This window comes from Periplaneta americana, chromosome 8, assembly GCF_040183065.1.
Source record: "Periplaneta americana isolate PAMFEO1 chromosome 8, P.americana_PAMFEO1_priV1, whole genome shotgun sequence".
Lineage (NCBI taxonomy): Eukaryota > Metazoa > Arthropoda > Insecta > Blattodea > Blattidae > Periplaneta > Periplaneta americana.
Genome location: NC_091124.1, coordinates 87,630,152 through 87,650,759, shown reverse-complemented (window position 1 = coordinate 87,650,759; position 20,608 = coordinate 87,630,152). Strand labels below are relative to the sequence as shown.

Sequence of the window (20,608 nt, the reverse complement as noted above, 5' to 3'; positions counted from 1 at the left end):
GAACCTTCGGGTTCCTTGAAAGCCATTTGTAAGTAAGTATTATTATTATTACTATTATTACGCAACTATAATACGAACTTCTATGATGGCAGCCTATGTCACTCCAGGAATTTACAAAGTAAGTAAAAATAAAATAAATGTAAACCCACTGCTGCAAAATAATGGTTAGCATGTTTGATTGTGAAACAAGCCGGCCTTAGTTCAAATTCTGGTTGGAACAAGTTACCTGGTTAAGGTTTTTTCCGATGTTTCCCCCTTCAATCAATTGAAGCAGTTTTACTTGGTTACTTTCGGCATTGAACCTCAGATCCATTTCGTCTTCATTACATTCAACTTCATCTATCATTTTTCAATAGTTTCAGGTTGACCAACAAGAATGCTGCAGATGTAGTATCATGATTTGCATACAAATGGCATCTATGAGGAAGCTGAAGAAGTCCCAGGGGAACTCAGTCACATCTGAGTGAGTCAATAGATGGTATCAAATATTGGATCACCCCCGGCGGTCAGCGGGGGTGCGGTCGAAGACCTATCCGCGGGCGGCGTAGACCTGCAGTGACGGCGAGGTGCCACGGGGATTCAGAATGTTCAAGTAAGGACAGGCCTACTAAGACTACTGCAGGTTAATTGCCGAAGTATTAGAAATAAACTTATTCCGTTTTGGAACTTGGTCGATGTTTATAATCCAGATGTAATAATTGGGACGGAATCATGGCTTAGGGAAGACATAAATGACTCGGAAATTTTTAGGTCGGATTATAGAGTCTTCAGAAAGGATAGAAGTGAAAAGGGAGGGGGAGTTTTCGTTTGTACTAAGATAGAAATAAGTAGCAATCTTCTGTGGATACATGAGGAAGTTGAAATATTGAATGTTCAGATAAGAAATGGGCTGGAAACCTTAGATGTAATAGCATGTTACAGACCACCCAGTGAATTAAACAATTTAACTTTGCACAAACTAAATGAATATCTTAATACAGTATCAGAAGACCGAAACGTAGTAATTGCTGGGGATCTAAACCTCCCGAAAATTAACTGGAACGGGATTTCAGGTACAAATTCAGATGCACAGACCCTTGTTAATGAATTGATCTGGCGTAAAGATTTCACGCAGGTAGTAAATGGTCCGACGCGTGACAATGCCCTCTTAGATGTTTACCTACTAAGACCTGTCTCTCTCTTTGTCAACTCTGAAAGTCTTCATAAAATAAGTGATCACAATAGCGTCTTATTAGAAATCTTATGGGAAAACACAGTAAATCCGAGGTCAAGTCCAGTGTCTGTCTGGAATTTTAACAAAACCGATGTCCATGAATTACAAACGTTTCTACGACAAAAGCATGATGACTTTCTAAGGACTGAAGGAAAGATGGAAAATGTGTGGCATAAATTTAAGTGTATAATTTTCGAGGCATTAGTAAAATGTGTACCTTCTAAAATAATTAAGAAAAATCCGGACCCAGAATATTACACTAATTATATTCGCTACTTAAAGAAAAAGACAAGGCGCGCATTTAGCAAACGTAAACGGAGCCATGAGCATTGGGAAAAATATGTTGAATTAATTAAGAAACTTGAGTGTGAAAAAAGGTTAGCTCAGGAAAATTTTCTAAAAACTATTTTAAAAGAAGATGAAAGTAACAATTGGAGACAGTTTTATAATTATGTACGCAGGAGAAAAGGGAAAAATGAAGGAGTAGTGCTTTTACGAAATCAGAACGGAGAAAGTATAACTGATGACAAAGAAAAGGCCGACTTATTAAATTCCTATTTCATTTCGGTTTTCAATAATAATAATAATAATAATAATAATAATAATAATAATAATAATAATAATAATAATAATAATAATAATAATAATAATAATCCCGCTGATAGGAGTGGTTGTGTCACAGACCGTGAATGTGAACCAAATTCGACTTTCAAAATAACTTCCAAAGGGGTTAGAGAGAGAATAACGAAATTAAAAAATCGGAAGTCTCGAGGACCAGATAGTATTGCTACAGAGATTCTTAAATTAGGTTCCGAGGCCATAATTCCATACTTAATGCGTATATTTCATGTTTCCATAAACAATGCAGCTATTCCATGTGACTGGAAATCAGCTATAGTGGTACCCATACATAAAGGTGGAAATAAATTAGATGTCGGAAACTACAGACCGATTAGCCTTACATCTGTCGTATGTAAAGTCATGGAGCATTTGATATCGGATTATATTCGTCATGTTCTAAATGCGAAAGACTGGTTTTACAACCGCCAGCATGGTTTTAGGGAAGGCTTCTCATGTGATAGTCAAATTACGTCGCTGGTTCAGGATCTAGCTGAAGAGGTAGATAGAGGCGGAAGAATCGATGCAGTTGTGATTGACTTTTCGAAAGCATTTGATTTGGTGCCACATGACATATTAATAGATAAGTTAAGTAGGCTAGGAATAGATAAAAGAGTGGTGCTATGGATCCAAGAATTCTTAAAAGGTAGAACCCAGAGAGTTAGAGTAGGTCATGAAATATCGGAAATTGGAAATATAAGTTCAGGAGTGCCACAGGGCAGCGTTCTGGGTCCATTACTCTTTATAATATACGTAAATGACCTATGCCAGGATATTACATCAAATGTGAGGCTATTTGCAGACGACTGCATTATCTATAGAAAGATTAGAAATAATTCAGATGTAGATGCTATTCAAACAGACTTGAATAACATTTACAACTGGGCGTTAAAGCATAGGATGAAAATAAATGGTTCTAAAAGTAAATCTATAACATTTTGTAAAACCCGAGAGGAAACTAGTCTTAATTACGAATTCAGTGGTGTTGTAATTCCGCAAGAACAATGTTGTAAATACCTAGGAGTGTATTTAAACTCCAAACTTTCTTGGGGAGAGCATGTTGATAATGTTACAGGCAAAGCATGGAGGGCACTTCACTTTATTATGAGAATCTTGAGAAAGGCTAGCCCCAAATCGAGGGAAATAGCATATCTAACATTAGTGCGACCGTTAATGGAATACGGAACTACATGTTGGGATCCCTATAGAATATATCAGATAAATTCCTTAGAAAGAATCCAGTATAGGGCAGCTAAATTTGTTAAAGGTAAAAGAGAAGATGGGAACGATACGATAAAAGAACTTAAATGGGAAACTTTGGAAAACAGACGTAGGAAAACTAGAATAACATCATTGTATAGAGCACATCTAGGTCAGAAAGCATGGGTAGACATAACGGCTCGGTTAGAAAAGCCAACGTACTATGGTAGGAACGATCATGATTTTAAAATCAAATGTAGGAAACAGAAAACGGATGTAGGTAAATTCTCATTTTTAAATAGAACTATAAATGATTGGAATGACCTACCTGCAGCGGTCTTTGAGGGCTGTCCTTCCTTAAGGAGATTCAAGAATAATTTAAAGAGTTGTGTATAAAGTGAAAATTAAAATTAAGGTGACATTCAACATTTAATTTTTTAAGGTGGCATGTATTTATCTAGCCTGACGAGTTTACTTCCTTGGTTTGAATTGTAAATTATTTAAAAATAGCGTGTAAGAGGGCCTTAGACTAGAAATGTTTAGTTTAAATGTAGTTCTGTTTATAAGTATGCATAAGGGTGTAATTATTTGACTTATTTGAACTGTTGTATCAGTGAAGCGAGGTGAGTCAGTGAAGTTATGGTTTTACAGTGCAGTGAACAGTTCCGATCAGTGATAATTTATAGCGTCAATGAAATGTGTTCTATAGTGTCAGTGAAATGTGTTACAGAGTGTCAGTGAAATGTGTGCTAAAGTGTCAGTGAAATGCGTCATAGTGCCACTACAGGGAATGAGATGAGAGTAAAGTGAAAGACTATTGAAAATTATGTAGGACCTATACATAATTATGTAGGTTGTGTTGTAAAATTAGGTGTTTTATTTTATGTTTTATTATTATTGTGTTAAATTGTATTGTGTATTCTTATTGTATTGTGTATAAAATTGTATATGTGTTGTAAATTTTATTATGTAGGCTATTGTAAATTTTACTGTGTATTGCTTATCATTTTAACTGTGTATTGTTAATATTGTATATACCACTGCCACCAGGTGCTTGCCCACTTGCAGTGTAAATAAATACATACATACATACATATCTACAGTAATCCGATCTTCAGGTCAATATAGTACGAGGCAGAATGTAATAATGTGATACGCATACAGATGAATGACATCAATCTGAAGAAGCTACAGAACTCTCAGGGAGACAAAATGCATTCATCACAGACTCTGTCGAATCTAGGTATTGTGTAACTGTATCGACAGATTCATCAAACAGCGAATTATGATATTTAAGGAATGCAGTTCTGTGGACTACAACAATCATCCCTATCTAAGGAGATCAGATCAACATAATAAGCCTCAGGCTGCAGTGCAAGCCTTCAGACCCTCCTCTTTAACAAAGGAAAAAAATAATAATAAATACACAGTGTATGTCACAGAGTATGTAGTATATTGGATTATTTTACGACGCTGTATCAACATCTAGGTTATTTAGCGTCTGAATGATATGAAGGTGATAATGCCGGTGAAATGAGTCCGGGGTCCAGCACCGAAAGTTACCCAGCATTTGCTCGTATTGGGTTGAGGGAAAACCCCGGAAAAAACCTCAACCAGGTAACTTGCCCCGACCGGGATTCGAACCCAGGCCACCTGGTTTTGCGGCCAGACGCGCTGACCGTTACTCCACAGGCGTGGACGTATGTAGTATAAATAGATAAGTAAGGAAAAAGGAAGAGAAAAGAGAACAGAAAAACAGAAGATAAGAAAGAGGAGAAAATAGGTGAAGAAAGAAAAAGAAGAAAAAAATATTTTTGTTCCTTCGTCCTTTCTTTTTGTAACTGTTCCGAACAGCCCCTATTCCCATGCTTCCCATAGTTAATCAGACAGAGGAGAAATTAAAACTATAAATCAACAGATGGACATAATGAACAAGAAAACTGGGATCTAATATCTCATATTTGATTCTCAATAATTGGGGATATGAGAACAGATGAAGTTGATGATGATGATGATGATGATGATGATGATGATGATGATGATGATGATACCGATCAGTGGTGTATTTCTAAACAAAAATGTGCCCTGGCTCTGGGATTTCGGTAGTACTGGTAGTAGTAGCCTTCACCACCGCAGCTACCACCACCACCACCACCACCACCACCACCACCACCACCACCACTTTCGCAGGAATACTTATGGCATGTAAGACGAAAATACATGGGTTCGAATCTAGATATAGAGGTTGTTTACATGTGAGTAAAATATGACTTTTTAGAAAAGCAAAATTTGACAACAATATGAAAATCATAAAAGTGCTCTGGCTCTGTCTGGCCTCGAAAAATAGTACCTTGGTGCCACCATGCCTGAAATACACCCCTAATACCGATTCATTCATTTATAGTTTTCTGCCCAAGATTAGGTCTTTCACTGCAAACCTAACATTCCTCAATCTTTCCTATTTTCTGCCTTCCTCTTTGTCTCTACACATAAATTTTATAGGATGCCCAGGGGAATGAACCTGTGCCTACTGATGAAAGGATGTCAGGTAGGTACGTCTGAGTCTAGCAGAACATTACGGAAAAGTTATATTAAATAAGAAACTTACCCTTCCAATAAGCTGAGGAGATTCCAATTTTGAGTCCAGATTATAGTATGTACCATGAATTTGACGAATAGTAACCCAATGTCGTCTTCTTAAGGGCAAGAGTACAAATCCTAATTTGTAATCACTTGGTACATTCAATATGAATCCCAGAATATTATCCAAATTTAGACACTTCGGATCTCTGTTACAAAAACAACAATCATATAAATAAATATTAGTCAATTTTACTCTTTGCTGCAAAACAATTAATAACCTACAGTACAAAAAGAACAAAATCAAACACAAACATATTTAACACAACACTGGCATCATTCGACATCGAAAATTTATACACAAACATACTAGTAACAGAAACACTCAACATTTACGAAATTATACAAGTCACAGAGATCATCACAAAACAAAATTATTTCACATACAACAACAAATATTATACACAGACTGAAGGACTACCAATGGTTTCACCCAAATCAAGCATATTAGCTGAAATATTCATACATAATATATACACAGTGGTTAGAAATTATTATTGGACGATGTCAGAAGGCTATATTTTCACCAATATTGAGCATAAATACATTATTATTATTATTATTATTATTATTATTATTATTATTATTATTATTATTATTATTATTATTATTATTGGGTTATTTTACGACGCTGTATCAACATCTCAGGCTATTTAGTGTCTGAATGAAATGAAGGTGATAATGCTGGTGAAATGAGTCCGGGGTCCAGCACCGATAGTTACCCAGTATTTGCTCATATTGGGTTGAGGGAAAACCACAGAAAAAAAACCTCAACCAGGTAACTTGCCCCAACCAGGACTCGAACCTGGGCCACCTGATTTCGCAGTCAGACACACTAACTATTACTTCACAGGCGTGGACTAAAAACATGATCTTATCACAATTTGAAAGAGGGAAGTTTGAAGTTCTATACTGTACTCGATGTGAGCCCCACATGTAATACAGTACACATCAATGCGGTGATCCCATTCTTCGCAAACCCTCTCAAGCATGTCTTGTGCGACGTTCCTGATTGTTGTGTTAATGCAACTTCTCAATTCGGACATCGCTGGAAGTGGAGGTATGTAAACATTGTCCTTGACATGATCTTATCACAATTTGAAAGAGGGAAGTTTGAAGTTCTATACTGTACTCGACGTGAGCCCCACGTGTAATACAGTACACATCAATGCGGTGATCCCATTCTTCGCAAACCCTCTCAAGCATGTCTTGTGCGACGCTCCTGATTGTTGTGTTAATGCAACTTCTCAATTCGGACATCGCTGGAAGTGGAGGTATGTAAACACTGTCCTTGACAAAACTCCACAGAAAGAAATCACACATTGTGAAATCCACTGCATCCATTGACCTGGCAAGTGTTGATTTAGGTACCTCCAGACCTCCGTATGCCAATGTGAAGGGGCTCTGTCTTGTTGGAAAATGAACCCCTGTTCCTCCTCGTCCGTGAGTTATGGCATAGCCAATTTTCCTAAATCAACACCTACCAGGTCGATGGATTGGCCGAGAAAAGGACGCAGACAGCACCTTCTGCACATGGCCACTCTGTTCACCGGATTTCACAGTGATTTCTTTCTGTGGGGTTTCGTCAAGAACAGTGTTTACATACCTCCAGTTCCAGCGATGTTGGCCGATTTGAGAAGATGCATTAACACAATGATCAAGAACATCACACAAGACATGCTTGAGAGGGTTTGGCAAGAATGGGATCAATGCATGGACGTCTGCCGTATTACACTTGGGGCTCACATCGAGTGCATCTAACATGCAGCTATGAAACTTCAAATCTCCCTCTTTCAAATGATGGTAAGATCATGTATTTATGTTCAACATTGGTGTAAATATAGCCTTCTGAAATAGTCCAATAATTTCTAACCACAGTGTAGAACAAACACACATACTAAATGCTGACAGTCACAAACGTGCAGAGAAAATAATATACTGGCACTGATACATAGATGATATCTAGTCCTATACAATGGCAATAGAAGACAAACAGAAAACCTACTACACGACCAAGGTGGGAACCGTTTCGTGTGGTGGCACTGCGATTCGCTTCACAATGCAGGGCATGTTGTAAAGTCCGCATCAGATGCAAAATGAAGCATATGCTGAACTGCGCTCTTGTTTCATTATTATTAACACGCTTTATATGTTCGTATATAGAGTTAACTTTATTGTTTAGTTTTATTTTATCATATGCTTACATAGGAACCTATTCAGAAAAAACACCACAACATCGGTGTTCGTAAAGGAGGGAACATGAATTGAAAATAACGTAAACTAAAGTAGGTACTGTATTTTATACAATATTTCATTTGATATACATTCCTTACCTTAGCATTTTAAAGTGACCGGACTCCGGACATAATATATGAGGAAAGCACCCGGTATAAAACCATCATTATCATTGGCATGGGCTACTATAAATCGTTGACTTGCACTGCTATTTGTATAAACTCCTGACACGTTTACGTCTTGCCAACATTTGTGGACAGTGTAATGGGTATGGAACCATGTTTCGTCCAAGTAAATAACGGGCTACTACATCAGAGCGTTCTATTAGATATTTCCTTTTATCCTTACATTTTTTGAATGCAAAACTCATGGATAGTATGAGTTTTCGTAAAGTTTCCTTGCACCCTTTAAAACCTATCCCTCTCTTACAAAATTTATGCAACTTTCCTAGTGTTGGAAGCTCTTTGTAGAGACTATAATATTTATGAACTTCTCTTCTTATGATAAATTTGTCCATGTCGTCTAATTCAACCTTGTTTGCAGGAGGTCATCTAACTTTGTTTGGTGTCGATATTTCTACACCCTTGTCCTCACATTCTTTACTTTCCTTTCTAATCCTACTAATTGTTTCCTTATTTAACTTCACAATAGCTGCAGCATGCTCTGTTGTCTTCGATAAAGGTAGGAATAAACCAGTTGTCTTTTCTTCATCACAAAACTTTATGGCATTATAAATAATGCTCCGCGCTTGGCTACGAAACACACGTCTCCCTATACGCAGCATTGGGACCAGATTGAAACGCTGGGCAATGGATGTGACGACACTCCAACAGTAAACATAAGCAGCGAGCATGGAGTTCCTCATTCTGCCACGACAGGTCCCACCTTGGTCGAGTAGTACTTCAACAACTAAACAAAATACATTTCAAATTAAAGTATACAACAGAAAAAACATAACCAATCTATAAATTTCTTAGACATCACAATAACCAAATAAACAAAAAGCACAAATTTAAGACATATAGGAACCCCACCACAACACACATACACAATTCATCAAAACATCCCATACAACATAAACGTGCAGCTTTCTGTACAATGACACACAGATTAATTAATATAGCTACCAGTGAACAATGACAACTACATTGAAGAACTAAATGCAGTAAAATATATAGCACAAGACAACAGATTCAACCCTAACAAACCAACACAAACAACACACGAGAATAAATACATAATTAACATTAACATATCACAATACCAACACACACAAAATTGCAGCTTCATTAAAAAAACTAAAATACAAGATAAGCATACAAAACAAATAATACAATACATAAATATCTAAACAATCACATCAAACAAAAAATAAATACAATTCAACAGCAGTTAAAAATTAAAATGCAATAGCTGTCCAGATTTCTACACAGGACAGATTGGAATATCATTCCAAATAAGGTACAATGAGCATATGAAAGCAATAACTAAACCATACATCACATCAAATTACACAGAACAACATTACTAACAGCAATCAAAACTACAATAACATAGAAACAGATATGAAGATAGTATACATCATATCAAAATGTCCACAATTAAAAAATATTAGAACAATACGAAATATACAGTACAAACACACAACAGCATATATCCACAATATTATACTTCATATACAATTACAATTCAACACACATACCTACATTATTTGACATAATACACAACATACAAACAACCCCCCACCACCATAAGAGCAGCACACCCCCACCACTGATGACAGCGATCGCTGGAGCCACAGTAGTTCGAGAGACACTGATGATGACACTACACCGGTGTCGAAACGGTGCCATCCGTTATTAAGGTATATTATCTTTTTTTAACATTTTTAAAACTTTTGAAGTTTTAATGTAAGAAAATTTTATATCCTATAAGTGTTAAAGTGAACAACAAAGACAAATAAAATGAATCGTTCCTCTGAAATATAATTTAAAAATTTAGACCTAAGTTAAAGCAATGTACAAAACAAATGTGTAAAATTTACTCCACTTCACCATCTAAATTTCCTTCCTATTTGTGTTCAAGATTACAGTCTAAAAATAACTCACTTTCGCTTATCGAACCATATTGCTTCATGTCCTTTCCGTTGAAGTGCAGCCATGATGACATTGATATCATAATTACCAAGACCCAACAAAGATTTATGTGGGTTAATCCATACATTTGGTGATAATGAATAGCAGATAGCATCCAATTCTGTTTTGCTGAATGCATCACGCTCTTGAAACAGGTTATTTAGTGCATGCAATGCACACAATTCTTTCACCTGTGAAATGAATTCACACAAGTTGTACATAAGACTTATCTGTGATTTAAACCATGTGTCAATTATTCCTTACGGTATAACATTAGGGGTGACTTTAAGTCTATTTTAATTTCACTCATGAAGCTTAATTTACCTGTCTCTCATGGTATATGGCCCCATTCATAGCCACACCAATTCTGTTGTCACCACGACCCCAACAATGTTCCAAACAAGCTGCTGTTCTCCAACATACTGAAGTCTGCATCTGGAAGTAATTAAATGTTGCAGGTATAAATGAAATAATGTATCATTTGTAGAATTATTTTAAAATATTACAACTCACCAGTTATATTTAGAGCATTTTACAGGCATTTACATATATGATGCTTGCTATAAATAACAGTTTATTTAATAGAGACGCTGTTACTTTCTTGGATTTTTAGCAAATTAACCTCTTAACCTCATGCAAATAGTAAGGAATAAAATAATAATTTGCATAAAGAAATAAGTAAATCAATGAAAAGTAAAGTAAATATTGTGTTACTCAAAATCAGTACAAAATATAATGTTATAAAACAGTATAAACAACACTAAATTTATTAGAAATATAGGCCTCTTAAACTTCTGCCAGAACAAATAGTAATGACGCCCATTTTTCGTCATGTTTTGTAAACACGTCAAATGAAAATCCCTTAAAACAAATTGGTAAGTCGTGGCAAAGCGTTATTATTATTAAAAATATGACAATTATTATAATTGCAAGGACTTAACATAATTATTTATATTTATGTGACATTTATCCTTAACAAATATAGAAAACGACTTTCATACAATCATTGATTAATGATGTACTTCTTAACAGATTAGCCAACATACCATGAAAATTCTATCACTCTTCCACACAACTTCCACAGAAGTTGTAATAAGAAATTTTGTCTTATTCTATTGGTAGATAGATTATTGACCGGATGGAGAGAAAAGTGATGACAGATAATGGTGGTGAAGTGAAAATAAGTATACGTTAGGTAAATATACGTTATGACAGCGTGATATAGTTGTTTAAATACAATGTAAATGTATTATTTTGGTTGCAGTGACACATTCCAGATGGACTAAAGAGGTTGACAACCTGATATAATAAATGTTGATTAGTTCTGGCGAGATCGAGTTATTTGTTGACATCCCATCTGTTTACTAACATAAAGGGTAAACCTTTTAAACATTCTCCGCTTAAAATGTTACCAAGATGTCAGTCGTTTAATTTAATTTTATTTATTATATCATGAACTTGCCGTAAGTCTTTACGAGAAACAATTATTTTGTATGTTTAAACTGCCGAAAGTACTTAATATGGTATCAAGAATGAATAAATTTAAAATTGTCTTGTAAGTACAATGCTCTCTTTAGCTGCTTCAGGGAAGAAAATTCGGTTCGTATAACCTACCACAAGTAGTGGTATATTATAATTTAACATAAGAATGTTTTAACATTGTGTTATTTCAATTTGAAAATTACTGTGTTGGCCTCGTATTTTTGTGGGTATTAAACTCATTCATAGTGTAATATGTAGCTAATCGGCGATGCAATGGAGGGGTAAAGGAACTGACCACCCTATCCCATTATCGTCTGGCTAGTTGCCTCATAAGTGGTGCCTTATTGGTATCACTTGTGAAGTTCAAACTTGTCTTCGGACAGTTGACTAAACAACAACAAACTCATTCAGACTAGTGTAAATTTAGATAAATACAATTCTTGCATTCACGTACATTTAAAATACGTACAATTACTGGTTAAACTAGCGCTGAATTTCCTCCTTGGCTTATACACATTGCATATACGAATCTGTGACTGTTAGGGTTGATTATTTAAGCTTTCGTTATACCTTACATGTACGATCAACAGCATCTGCACAAAAAAAAAATCCCTTACAAATTCGACAATTTTCACTTCCGAAATCACTAGAACTACCTCAGCGCTTACAACAGTCAAATCGCAACTTTGTTGGTTGAGGAGATGATTTCTAACTTGAAACAAAGAAACATAAAAGAAGATTGTATATACTGACATGAGCCTGCAGCATTTAAACACACTTAAATGCCATTGACCTGGACCGGGATCGAACCCTCAATCTCGAGCACAGAAGGCTAACACTATACCAACTACGCTACCGAGGCTAACTTCAACAGGGAAAATCTACTAATGTTAACATTTAGATCATTTAGATCTACTAATGTTACAGATGACAACAGACAATTCTGATAATCTACTACATGTGCCATTATATTCAAAAGTTTGATACCGACATAAGAGATGCTTTACTTCCAAAATCGAAATCGAAAATTACATTGGTATATTTAGCACCTATTCTTTTACTTCATTATAATATTCGTATCCTGTTCCAAAGTCTAAGTTACAATATCAAAGTTCTAACCAGAAGTTCAGATATCATCTACACCAGTGGTCGTCAGCACTCGCTGAAATGTGCAAAGGGTACGCGGTGCTGTCCCGTGTGCACTGTTGTGCAACAGGGAGAGATAGAGAGCATACCCGCTAGCAGCTACGGAGTGCACCCTAGTGCACTGCGTTTTCTGCGGGTAAGAGAGACTAGCCCCAGCGTGCTCTGTGCTGATGACCCCTGATCTACACTTTACTAAGTAGAACAAGTAGACAGCTTAAATATTTAGGTTGTACTATAAGTAGTAACATGAGCTACTGTCAGAAAGTCAAAAGGCAAAGGAAGCTTTTGACAGAAAAATGAGTATCTTCTGCTGACCGCAGGAAAAAGAACAAGGGAAGAGACTAATAAAGTGCCTTGTATGGAGTGTGGCATTGTATGGGACAGACACATGGGCATTACAATGAAGTGAAGAGAAATGATTGGAAACATTTGAAATGTGGATATGAAGAAGAATGGAGTGTGTGATGAAAGAATAATGCTGAAACTGATCAGGAAGAGAAAAAGAATTTGTTTTGTCACTGGCTAAGAAGAAGAAACTGCGTACTGAAGGATGTACTGGAAGGAATGATGAACGGGAGAAGAGTTCGGGACAGAAGAAGATATTAGGTGATAGACATCATTGAGATATATGGATCATAAGCAGAGATTAAGAGGAAGGCGGATAATAGGGAAGACTGGAGATTGCTGGGTTTGCAGTGAAAGACCTGCCCTTAAGATAGAAAACTATTAATAAATGAATGAGTCTAACATTTGCGTAGGTAAATAGCACGTGCACACATAAAAAATCTCATTTTTTCAGTGTATGGCACTTAGCCCCTTTTGAATTTCCAGTCTTAAATTGTATATAAATTAAGATTGTAATGTTTTTATACAATGAGTTTCTGAACACTGTCTTTCTCTCATTTGCATCACTTGGTGCAAAATCCTATTAGCAACTGGAAACCATGTTACTCTAGGTTTGTTGATATCATCTGTCCTAGCATCAGATTTCATGCTTGTTAGTTTCCTTATGTCTAGAGTTTACGCATCTCATAAGAATTGTATTTTTGCTTTCACCTCGGCAATTCAAAATTCATCAGTTTTCGTCGCCCTTGACATGTTTTCGTAAGCCTCTACTCTAGCATCTCTGTTTTTTTATTCACATTCCACAAACACTGGTGTTTTTCATATATGTCAAGAAATTTTATGATTATCTGAGAATTCCACTTACTCGTTCTTATAAATCAAATTTATAAAACTTGATGCAAAGGCATCAGCGGATTATGTGCTGTAGAATACTGGCGAGCCGATGAGAAACTACATGTTTACATGTGCAACAGAAATGTCCACTTGCGCATGCTTTGCCACTGGCACTCTGAATAGTTAGAATGCCATAAACTTTTCCAAACATTGCATGCAGTGTCTAAACTTGCACGCCAGTAAAGGTTTACACATAAAAGTTGTTTTTACTTGCGTGTCAATAGCTATTGGCGCCAATAAATCCATGCATGTGTAAATCTATCAGTATCATTCAAGTTTCAGGGGGCACTAAATAGTATCCTTTTAATTGTGATAAATGTTGGACAGTTTCATTCTTCAATGCTGAACTGACAAAAGGTGGTCAGCACAAATTTTCGTGCGTAATTTCAGGATTATCTAAAACAGCGGTTCCCAAACTTTTTCAGCCACGGAGCCCTTTTTGAAGCAAAAATTTCTCCTGGAGCCCCAAGAAATGTTTACTTTTTAGTTTATCTGTCTATGTTCTATGAAGCATATTTCACACGATACATCAATGGAAGTATACGTGTATATAGGGTGATTCAGACCACCCGTAACAGTAATTTATTTCGGAAACTAGTGCATGAAAATTTTCGAGACAAAAATATTTACTACTAAACCACATGTGAACTTTCACTTGAGCTTGATTTCATCAATCAGCTCTAACAGAAAGTAGGGTCAGTGGCGTATCACTTTAAAATTTCAAATGAGAATCGGGGTCAAATAGGGTACCATTTGATAGAGCTCTTCAAAACAAACAACTTTCATAGGAAACGTTTTTATTAATTTCTACTCTTTCAATGAGAAAACGCACGAAAATGCAATGGGTGATTCGGACCAACCGTGTCATTTATTTCGGAAACTAGTGCACGAAAATTTTCGAGACAAATATATTTATAACTCAACCACATGTGAACTTTCACTAGAACTTGATTGCATCAATCAGCTCTAACAGGAAGTAGGATCAGTGGCGTATCACTTTAAAATTTCAAGTGAGAGTCTACAAAATGATATTAACAAGTACCGTAGTTACGATATTTAAAAAAATGTTACAATGTTACATGTACACCTGAAGTTAATGTGAAGAATGTGCCTGTTTCTTCCAACAGAGTTTGTCAATGTCCGGTGTCATAGAAGTCAGTTGAAGACGTATATCGTCTTCTGTGTCCAAACAAGTTCGATATTTTGTTTTTGTAGCCGTGTACCTCGAAAAGGTCGTTTCACTGAGGTACACAGTACCAAAGGGCAGTGAGAGAAATTTAGCTTTTGAACATAATATCAAAAGATTTTCCCCTAACTTAGCCCAAAATTTGGGAAATGGTTTGCTTTTTTTATGCCTGACAGTGGCTGTTCGAAACCATGTCTATAAGGACCTCATATCTGAAGCAGTGAGGGCTGCTGGTTTTGACATCACTGGAAATGGATCTACAATCCACTCATATTTCTTTAGAATCGATTCCTTAGTGTCCCTTGGAAAGTATGAATTTATATTTTGAAGCAAATTGTCAAGGTGTTCTTTCATCATTGATATGAATGAGACATTCATTGTTATGTTATTTTCTTTTATAAGGTTTGAAGTCAATTAGAAACTTAAGATCCTTATTGTCAACGCTTTCTATGTAGAACACTATCTTTTTCTTCAGTGCGACAATTTCGTCATCAGCATCGAATATAGTCTTCTGTTTACCTTGTATGTATGTGCTGAATTCATTTTTGAAAAATGCCTGCCAAATAACATAATTTGTACAACCATTCCTGATCATTCAAATAATCTGCAAGCAAACTGTTCTGGTATTTCAAAAGTGAAGAAACTTCCGTTCGAAGTTCATGTAATCAGGACAACGCTTTACCGCGCGACAACCATCGCACTTCTGTGTGTAATATTACTAACAATGACTTGTGTACACTACCCATATCTTCACACAGGGTTTTAAGTAGCCTACACAGTGAAGGTCGTGCCTTAACAAAGTTGATAATTTTGACGGCGTTGTCTAGTACCTGCTTTAATAACGCTGGCATTTTTTCGTTGCGAGGGTGGGTCGGTGTAGTACACAGTGACTACTTGTGCAGTTTTTTAAACTTTCTTGATCCTTGTAACACACCAGCAACAGGACCTACCATGGCCTTTGCGCCATCTGTGCACACGTCAATGCAATTGTCCCACGGTATCGAATTTTCAATGAAGAAGAAAAAATTTCAGTACCGCTTGTAGAGAATGGCAGTGGCTACAGAACAAAATATTTCATGAAAGAACCTGAAAATTAATATCGCACAAACATCATTAACATAGCTAATCCGGCAAAGACTGTGGATTTATCAAGTTGTAACGAAAATTTCGTTTAACTGATATGGGAAATCATGACTTTTTTATGTCTTTTCATAGATTCTGGATCCGATTATGCAGTGTTATTTGATAAAGACACACTGGAAATCAAGTTTGCAGTTTTCTTGTCCACCATGCACTTCACTACCTTCACTAATAGTGGTTTCATAAGAGTTTCAGCAAAGGTGAGGTTTACCCCCAAGAGTCTGGTCATGACGACGTTTTCAGTGCTTTCTCGTTGTTTGTTTTTATACGAGGTAAATTTTGTCTGAACTGCATGGAGTTCGTCACTTTTTCTTTCGAACTAGTCTGCAGTTTTATTTGTCAATTTTTGAATTGAGAAATGCCGTCTAAGCTTGGCAGGGAACATAGAACTATTGGGATAAAACTTTGTTACATATCACACACTGTGGACGTTCATCAGCAAACTCACTGAATCCCATGACCAAATATAAATCACAATGAAATACATTAAAGGTGATATGTTATAGCTGTATGAACACTAATAAGTAGTCTTCATACAACTGTAACATATCACCTTTAATGTATTTCATAAAATCAATGATCACTGTATTATTGACCTAACATGTGTGTTTTATCATTAAATATAAATCACAATATTTTCGTTTGTTAGTTTCAATACCTCTACACTAGGCATCGTAAACTCTGAGACAGAATTATGTTCAACATATTCCGAACTCAATTCCCAGGAATTCGCACTATCTTCTTTGAAAGTAAGGTTATAGCTGTTGTTATCTCCCTTTGACTGAGCACTGGTTGATGGCTAATGACTCTTAGGTCTTAGGGAGCCCGTCTTAAGCCACAGTTCCTGTTCAACGAAAGTTTAGCTAACACATCTGCTATTAAATTAACATGCAGGTATACAGTATATATATTTTTTGAGATAATGTAACAGTCAGTAGATTGTAGATTCCACGTACAACGAATAACAAACGCTGCCTGCCCAGTATCTTATAAAAAATAAAATAAATTTCGAGAATCATCGAGTACTTGGCAAGCAAGAAAGATCGAGATAGTTCCAGTGCGAGATAGTTCCAGTGACGAGTAGATCTAATATTAATGCTTCCATGTAGCAAGAAGAATGCAAATTACTTTCTCAGAAAGTATTTTTCGCTTGATGGAAGTAGTTTCCATTTTCCCCGCTAGCGACTAGATGGAATTACCAATTTTTGTCATCTTCATAACTTCCGTGGACGGAGTCCCTGAGAATCGTTCCGCAGAGCACACTTTGGGAACCGCTGATCTAAAAAATACCTTGTGTCTTATATAAATTATTTCGTGTACAGAACTTAAAGACATAAAAAAATTAATTGGAATCGTAATTCCGTAGATAGTAATTAATTCATTTATTATTACCGTATTATTATGTTAATATTTACATATCTAGGCCTAACTCTTGATATCAAGGGTGCTTAAAAAAGTAAGTTACAAGAGCTCTCATGGAGATATACTGATACACAGTAATAGGACACTGGTATCCATTATATAGTCACCATGCTTGTCCAAACACTTGTTCCAACAGTAGACCAAAACATTGATGTCAACATAGAAGAAATATGCGTCAAGTCCCTGAAGCCACATCATGGTGGCTTGCTGAACGGCTGTATCAGTGTTGAATTGCTTACCATCCAGTTGTTTCTTCAACAGTCCGAAGAGATGGAAATCACTGGGTTCCAGGTTGGGACTGTAGGGAGAAAGTCCAGAACCTCACCAGAAGCGCCGTAACAATTTACGTATGCTGTTGGCTGAGTATGGTCTGGTGTTGTCGTGCAGCAACGTGATGCCTGTTGAGAGAAGTCCAGGTCGTTTTCTGCGAATTGCCTTCCGCAAACGCTCCAGTGTGTGATAACTGGCAGCATTCACTGTCACTCTCCTGGTGAGGAAATCAACCAGAAGTACGCCCTTGTGGTCCCAGAAGACCATCGCCATAACTTTCTTTGCAAATGGAGCACTGCTTGGAATTTCTCCCGAGGTGGAAAAAATGATGTGTGTTTCTTGCTTCATCTCTGATGTCCCATGATGCATCCACATTTCACCTCCTGTAACGATATGGTGCAGGAACAGCACTCTTTCCTTATGAAACCATATAAAGTGTACATATGAGAGAGACATTCCCATCCAAGTGGCTTTGTGATCTTCTTGAGTTGCCTTGGCACCCACTGTGAACACATCTTTCCATATCCCAGCTGCTCATAAACTACAGTATGCACACTGCCCACTGAGATGTCGATTACCTCAGCAATATCGCTAAGTTGAATGCAATGATTGTTCTGAATCAGATCTTCAATACGGCGCACATTGTCATCTGTGTTGGACGTGTTTAGCTGGCCGCATCGTTGGTCACCTTGCAAATCTATCCTGCCATTTTCGAACTCAGTGCACCAAACCCACATCTGTTTCCTTGACATGACATTCACACCATACATCTTAACAAGTTGACGATGAATTTCTGCTTGTGAGGTGTCTTCAGATGCAAAAACGAGATCACACTATGTACTATGTACTTACACGTTTGGCCATGTTTCCATGCGCACAGCCATCTTACAACTGATACTGCAAGGGGTCTGACGCAACATATGCTGCTAATGGCTGCGTGATAAAGCTGTGGTCTGTTGCTGTGGCCCTAGCGGAAAATTCGGACAAGAGGGGAATATGTCACCCGTAAGAACTCTTGTTGCCTTACTTTTTGAATCGCCCTTGTATATACAGTATAAAGCACAGTTAATATAATCCGCATATAACCTACAACTTTCATTGAAATATGAAGGTTCTCGCATACATGTTTATAATAAATATTTTCTGCTGATCACATGCACAATCGCAACTACCCTATATTTTTTGTGTGTTAGTAAAAAAAAGGGAGACTTATAAATACGCTAAAAAGGAAAACATTTGATATCTAATTTATAGTGTGAGAAAATGAATCATACATACTTTAAAAATAAATTTACATGAAATCTGACCTTTTGTTTGTATTGACATTTTCTGTAAAATTATATTGAATCGTTTCTTTAAATTATCAAAAGTTTCAAAATGGAATGTTAAAAAGTAAGCTAATTATAAATAAAAATACATCTCACTGCAAAGTGGAACAGATCCCTGGCCTAAACTTAATAATATTAAAATTTCTAAAGTAACAGAAAATATAAAAAATATGATTATTACAATCTACAGTAAGCAAAGAGGTGCGAAATTATTTAAATATATATTTAGATAAAATTCTTAAACTTTGAAGCTAATGCACCTCGGCTAGAAATCTTCGTATGACATCCAAATTTGGTAGAGACAATAATTAACCCATAAGACAACTTTTTAGACTCCCACTTTTTTTAATTTCTTAAAAAAAAAAATTTAAACCACCGATTTCGATACACCCTAATGTATATTCCAATAGCTCAGAAACATTTTGTGATTTGATTTGGTGGCAGTGGTATGCATTAAATATTGGTGTTTAAGTATTTAGACAGTACTTGTTTATTTGTACAGACCATAGCAAGCAAGCCAAAACAAAAGAAATACTCTGTGGATGTGAGACAAACTGTTTTAAATGCTTTGAAGAAGAGAAAATTGCAGTCTAGAGTTGCTAAAGATTTTGGTATATCACAACAACTCATAAGTGTGTGGAGTCGACGGCAAAAACAAGAAGGGTCAGTAGACAATAAGCTAAGGTCTGGTCATCCTTGAAAAACAACAGTGAGGGAGGACAGAATAATTTGTAAGCAGTCGGTTGCTAATCCACGAAAATCGGTTCGACAAATTAGGGATGATCTAGAGCAGCACCATGGACTGAACCTACATGTCTCTACTGTGAAACATCGCCTAGTAGCTGGTGATATAAATGGTAGACGATCATCATGAAAACCACTCAAATTAAAAAAATAAGAAGGCCAGGTTAGAGTTTGCAAAAATGTATCAAACATGGAACACTAGACTGTTATAAGGTGTTATGAAGTGATGAGAGTAAATTTAGTTTATTTTCTTCTGATATGCAATATGTATGTCGACCAAAAAACCAAAGAGACAACAAAAAATACCAGGTACTGACCATTAAGCATAGTGGTGGTAGCATCATTGTGTGGGGATGTTTTTCTGGAAGTAGAGTTGGTCCTCTAGTCCAAATAGAAGGGAATATGGATTGTTTCATGCATAGTGATATTTTTAGAAAAGAATATGGTTCCACATGGGAGGAAGACTATACCACGTATTGGATTTTTCAGCAGGACAATGATCCAAAACACATTTCCGACCGTTTAAAAAAAACTCTTTGCAGATAAAAATTCAAACTTTTGGATTGGCCAAGCCAGAGTCCGGATCTTAATCCTATTGAACATGTCTGGG

The 20,608-nt window shown here is 36.4% G+C and overlaps 2 protein-coding genes across 3 annotated transcripts in view; one reads left to right on the top strand and one right to left on the bottom strand.

The window, feature by feature from the left end:
• Window positions 1-11,003, bottom strand: part of LOC138704864 (josephin-2-like) — a 32,305-nt gene extending 21,302 nt beyond the window's left edge. The window contains exons 1-4 of one of the 2 annotated variants that reach the window (XM_069833206.1): window positions 10,555-11,003; window positions 10,366-10,476; window positions 10,015-10,232; window positions 5,640-5,820 (exon numbers count right to left, since the gene is read on the bottom strand). In XM_069833206.1, the coding sequence (XP_069689307.1) occupies window positions 5,640-5,820; window positions 10,015-10,232; window positions 10,366-10,476 (510 nt within the window). In that variant the 5' untranslated portion in view covers window positions 10,555-11,003. The remainder of the gene's footprint in view (window positions 1-5,639; window positions 5,821-10,014; window positions 10,233-10,365; window positions 10,477-10,554) is intronic. The other variant, XM_069833205.1, reaches the window with a different exon arrangement.
• Window positions 11,004-11,166: 163 nt separating this feature from the next.
• The window catches only part of GTPBP1 (GTP-binding protein 1), a 39,805-nt gene continuing 30,363 nt past the window's right edge, over window positions 11,167-20,608 (top strand). Inside the window, exon 1 of the mRNA XM_069833204.1 lies at window positions 11,167-11,236. The gene's annotated coding sequence lies outside the window, so the exon portion shown is untranslated. The remainder of the gene's footprint in view (window positions 11,237-20,608) is intronic.